Below are 6,000 nucleotides of genomic sequence, written 5' to 3'. Positions count from 1 at the left end.
CACACAAACACACACACACACACCAGACAAACACACAATGCATTAGAAAGCATATGACCCAATTCTCCTTCAGAAGCGCTGATCACAGCATTTCTCTCTCTCTCTGTATCTTTCTCACAGACACGCACACACACACACACACACACACACACACACACACACACACACACACACACACACACACACACACACACACACACATGCAACACATGCATAGATATAGACATATGCACATGCCTAACCCTGATACATACATTTACACAGGGCCACAAACAGCCTGTATGTGTGTGTGTGTGTGTGTGTGTGTGTGTGTGTGTGTCTGTGTGTGTGTGTGTGTGTGTGTGTGTGTGTGTGTGTGTGTGTGTGTGTGTGTGTGTGTGTGTGTGTGTGGACCCTAGTGGATGTGCTGGGTGAGCGCTTGCTGCAGTCTGGGTATCGGGCGGCCATTGCTGCCCTGAGGCGCTCAGACTATACGGCTCTACTCTGCTGCGCTGCCCAACAGAGACAGTAAACTCAGATCTCCAGTCAGGGCGCTTACCGCTGGGTCTCTGGAACGAACATGGCCACCTAACTATTCTCAGACAGAACTTTACCAAGCAGTTATGATGAGGCATGCCATCTTGGAACGTAGTGTAGCAGCGTGCCCTATACATACATGCAATTGTGTAGGGCTCAACAAAGCAATTATCTTCACGTCATGACCCACCCTAGTGTGCCAAACTTCGGTTCAGAAGCATTTTAAGCTGTGCTTACAGATGCCAAGAACCGTTAGCCAACTTACGTTCCACATGAGGTATGTCAGGGTAACTTGGTAGCCTGATCTAGTCTAGTGAATTTATTTTATAGATAGATGACATTCCAATCCCCGTGGGACCCCTTGAACCATCAAGGAAAAATGTGTATTTCGTTGTGTTCATGGTTATGACAAGCTCAAGCAAGGAACAAGCTTCATGTGTCGCTTTAAAGTTTTGTCATAAACAGAAGAAGCTTCCAAAAGCTGATGTGTTGTGGAAGCAAGTAACGCTTGCCTTGCCGGCGACAGCGTCAGGTGGATTCAAGGTCAATTCTCAATGAGTTATACCGCCCTCTGATGGTGGTTTGGATTCGTAGCTCAGTGAGAGAATGCTTGTAGTTGTTCAGTACATTTTGATGTAGGCCTAATATACTGAGTCAGTGTACGCACAACTTTGAGTGAAACGGGACTGCATTTACATCCTATAAAAATCTCTCCAGTTATTGATTGTAATTATATCTGCTTTGCTCAATAAAAATTGTACATTAGGTTTTACAGAAATGCACAATTATAAACCATTGCCGCTGTGTTTGTACTAGATGTGCTTCGGAAGGAAATAGTGTATCCCCAATCGCGCCATTGACAAACCAACAAAAGAATAAAAGACTGAATAGAGAGCGTCTACCACCCCCAAGTGGTAAACCTGCCTCATTACATCCCTGGGTTACAATGCCAATGGCCTTAAGGAGCGGCGTGTTATTGCAATAGGTTCTAATTATTTGCGACATTGAAAACGAAATAAAGATACAAGTAGCGGAGGAAATTTGAAGTAAAAGTAATAGAGAAGGCATGAATATGTTTACAAAGACAAATATGTTACTTCCCTTTCAGCTTTTGTCTTAGATCCAACACCACTTGAGCGTGACGATCATGATGGAACTGCATCGTGATTGGTCCATATTTTCAAGTTGCAGACGGCCAATGAGCAGACACCTTGATGGGGACATAAACTAGAGTATTTCACTTAATTTGCATTATTCCTCAGTAATCTCACCGAGAAAATCTGAACATGTCTGGAAGAGGTAAGACCGGAGGAAAAGCGAGAGCCAAGGCTAAGACCAGGTCATCCCGTGCCGGGCTCCAGTTCCCAGTAGGCCGTGTCCACAGACTTCTTCGCAAGGGAAACTATGCTCATCGCGTCGGTGCCGGAGCTCCAGTCTACCTGGCTGCCGTGCTTGAGTATCTGACCGCTGAGATCCTGGAGTTGGCCGGTAACGCCGCCCGTGACAACAAGAAGACCCGCATCATCCCCCGCCATCTGCAGCTGGCCGTGCGAAACGACGAAGAGCTCAACAAACTCCTCGGTGGAGTGACCATCGCTCAGGGCGGTGTGCTGCCTAACATCCAGGCCGTCCTTCTGCCCAAGAAGACCGAGAAGCCCGCCAAGAAGTAAACTGAAAACCCATCTACAATCAACAAAAGGCTCTTTTAAGAGCCACTCAAATCTACTAAGAGATATTCCGTCCAGAAAGTAAACTGAAATAATTATCTCGAATGACTAGAAGCAGGATGCCCCATTCTGATCTTCTTAAAATCTTTACATGGACCTTACTGTTTGGCTAGTTTCATGAAAGGGTGGACATAATACATCAAAACAAGATTATCTGAAACTTCAAGTGGCCAATAATTACGTTGATATGGTCCCTGAGGTTTGCTCAAGAGTATCACGCTTAAGATAATTATTTTCTCAATATGTAAACCCTTTTTTGTGCTAAACATGACGAATGGCATAGCATTAAGTTGCTGCAATGAGCTCTCAAAGTCTCACGTCTCCAGTAAAAGCAAGAGGTGCTAAAACGCCGGTTGTATAAGGGTAATGTTTCATGGGGTAAAGCTTTGCTAGGTATTTATTTGTTCTTTATTACATTGTAGGTTTAGCCTACTGCTGATTCATTTGTGTTGATTATTTATTTTTATACAATGCAAGTATGCTAGATTCAGTAGCCTAATTCCAACTATAAATTGTAAAATGTCAAATTACGAAACTTTATTGGTATGATTTTGATATTTCTAGCATAATTTGCTTTCTTCATGCACCCACTAGGATACATCGGTTGATTTCCAAAAACAAAAACCTTAAGAACTTAAACGGGTTTAGGTGAAATAACTTTACGTTTGTTTTCTTTGTAGAAAGCCTGTTTGGAAAATTTGTGTTAGACACACCACGAATATGCCAAATGAAGCTCATCACACTAATTAGGAAACACTTATCTTATTCTTCATATAATTTAGATATATTCACTAAACAGTTATTTTTTATATGCTGTTTTATCGATATGCTACGAAAGCCATCGCCCGCTCCAAGTTATATTAATAAGTGGGTTATGATTTTATTTTTTAATATAGTTGTGTAAAGGGAGGGTCCTGTGCTGAATAAAGGGCAATGGGCGGGGCCTGTAGGGAATGGGAGGGATCTGTAACAGGAGGCTGCCCTGAATCTCTCGGAGGTCCTCAGGAAGCCTTTATAATGTCAGAGCGCTCGTTCAGTGTCACATTGAGTAGACTGCCAAAGCTTCTCGAACATGTCTGGACGCGGCAAAGGAGGAAATTGAGAGGTCTAGAAGTACAGAGCACGAGACGGATGTCTAGTGCTCTAAATCTTTGATGGCATCATCTTTCGCAACCCAATTTGCAGACAACTGGGCGAGGTTGAAGTATACAGGTGAATTAGATCCACCCTCACGGGAGTATGTTGGCAAAGAACTCTTGTTTGAATCAAACCTTCTATGTGCCCGTGACGTACATTCATTCATCGCCCTGCCAAACAGGCGTGAATTTGAGCTATGTTTCTACCAGCAAGCTACACTCCGCCATTTCTTGGAGCAGCATGCTGCTGAGAGTCAACAGGATAAGTGGAAATCCTGGTCCATTGACTCCTCAGTCAGTATAGGTGTAGTTAACCTCGTGGTTAAGTTCTGGACTGGCCGCGTGTCAGATCACGATGTCGAGCTCTATCTGAATCGATATTGTACCATACTGCAGAAGCCATACAAGCCATTAGACCAGTTTGGAATATGGTATGGCATCCGCAAATACAAGGTGGAGCTCAAGCGAGACGCAAACAACCATCTAATGTCTTTGCCCACCTCCGTGTCTCTGGGTCCTTACAACGGCCGACTTCAGTACCCCGGCCAAGAGACGCGTTGTTTTATATGCAACAGCAAGGACCACCGGGTCAAGGAGTGCCGGGAGGTAAAGTGCTGGAAGTGTGCCAGCTTGGGGCACAAAGCAAATGCCTGCAAGAACGATGCAGAGTGCAGTCTGTGTGGACAGCGAGGGCACTCGTTTTTCCACTGCCCCCGGAGCTTCAGCAACGTGGCACGGGCACGGAGGAAGTCTCAAGCCGAGGAGCAGCAGAGACAGGTCCTGGCGCTGCTGAGGACCACCAGACCGGAGCCATCCCTAGGTGAAGTCAACGTTCCACTGACAGCAGTACAGCAGACGGAGCCCGAGGAGAGTGCACCGAGAGGAGAGGAGACGCTAGGAGTAGTCGAGTCAGCACAGAGCGGAGAGGAGTTGGGCGACGATGAGGCGAGGGAGCTACAGGCGATGGCTGGAGTGAGACCACAACCGCAGCGGGTGCCTAGTAGGAGTGGCCGTGGGAGAGCTCAGAGAGGCTCTTTCGCTGTAGCTGCACTGGTGAGGGATGCAGCCAGCTCCACAGGTGCACCCGCCCAGGTGGAGAGTCAGCCCAGTCCCTGTGGCCCAGAGGTTACAGCCGGTGAGGAGACAGAGGAGGCAGTCAGACAGCTGGAGAAGGCTGTTGACGAGATCCTACCGCCCTGGTCTGACTCCTCAGGCGTTGAGGACTGCGCCGGGATCGGTGAGCAGCGACGGGAGGAACGAGGTGAGGAGTCGGAGGAGTCTTATGACTCGGCAAGCGAGGAGCCGAGCATCAGAAGCCCGACACTGATGGAGCGTCAGATCTTCGGCAGCGACTCGGACTCTAGCGACGAGGAGGCCCCCCCCCCTTGCTCAGCGGAGTCGACAGGAACTTTCTCACAGGTCAGTGTTTCCCAGAAGAGACAGACGTCGCCTCTGGTAAGTGAAGAAAAGAAACAGAAGAAATGATTGGCTAGTTAATATCACTTTGTCACCATGTCTGTACTTTCCATTATAACCTGTAATGTGAGAGGTATCCAGTCCATAAAGAATAGAGAGACTAAGATGTCTGCTCTACATAATACAAATTATGACATTATCTGTGCACAAGAGCTACGATTAACATCACAGGCTGACGTTGAAGACGTGCGTGCCAGGTGGGAAAAGGGTACTTCCATTGTGTCCAGAGGTTGTGATAAAGCTGATGGAGTAGCTATATTTTTTAAAAGTAATGCAGAAATTATAAAGACAAGAGAAATCATTCCAGGGAGGATTTTATTAGTAGATTGTTTTTATTTAAATTTAAAAATGCGAATTATTAATATATATACTACTCAAGATGCAGCTATTAAAGTGAGGATGTTTAAAAAACTATATGAGCTACTGTCAGTGGGCTTTTACACTGTCCTGAGCGGGGACTTCAACTCGTATACTGAGGCTAATGACAGGATCCCTGTCCCTACGAATCCTCGTATCAGGAATAGGGAAGGTGATGCTTTGAAAAAAATGAGTGAATCTTGTGGAGTTAAAGATGTTTTTAGAGTGCTGCATCCCTTTGATGTAGGCTATACTCGTTTCGATGCGCGTATCAAAACGAGGATAGACCGGATATACGTGACTGCTGACATTACACCTGTAAGCTATAAGACTCGGGTTTTGGTCAATTCAGACCACCTGGCTGTAATAGCACTTTTAAAATTTGGAAAGACGGAAAAAAAAGGTTTTTGGAAACTAAATGTTAACTGCTTAAAGAACAACGATGTAATCACTGAATTAAAAAAAGAAGTAGTAATCACAAAAAGTTTAAAGGTTTTAACTAGGTCCCATGTGGAACTGTGGGAAGTTTTAAAAGAACGCCTGAGATATTTTTTTAAATTTAAGTGTAGAAAGTTAAACCAGGAGCAAAATGAAAAATACAACGCACTCATGGCTCGTTTTGTAGATTTGAAAACTAAAGCAAATAAAACGGAGATAGATACAGAGACTTTGACCGAAATGGAAATTGAGTTGGCCAAATTAAATGACGTATCATTTTGTCTCCGCCTACAGGCAGGTACGGGGGACACAGCATGTCCTACCAATGTACATAGCCTGGCAGGTATACA

General features: G+C 45.2%; 1 protein-coding gene across 1 annotated transcript; it reads left to right on the top strand.

Annotated features, from left to right (window-relative positions):
• The first annotated feature begins 1,760 nt into the window (after positions 1-1,760).
• Positions 1,761-2,206, top strand: LOC132452807 (histone H2A). The gene has a single exon (XM_060045605.1). It carries the CDS (start codon positions 1,803-1,805, stop codon positions 2,184-2,186), a length of 384 nt encoding a protein of 127 aa, XP_059901588.1. The 5' UTR covers positions 1,761-1,802; the 3' UTR covers positions 2,187-2,206.
• Positions 2,207-6,000: the final 3,794 nt, after the last annotated feature.

This window comes from Gadus macrocephalus, chromosome 2 (genome assembly GCF_031168955.1).
Source record: "Gadus macrocephalus chromosome 2, ASM3116895v1".
Classification (NCBI taxonomy): domain Eukaryota; kingdom Metazoa; phylum Chordata; class Actinopteri; order Gadiformes; family Gadidae; genus Gadus; species Gadus macrocephalus.
This window is presented reverse-complemented; position numbering and strand designations above follow the sequence as displayed.

Coding starts and splice junctions, on each gene's coding strand:
- LOC132452807 (XM_060045605.1), top strand. CDS start 1,803: ATGTCTGGAAGAGGTAAGACCGGAGGAAAAGCGAGAGCCAAGGCTAAG.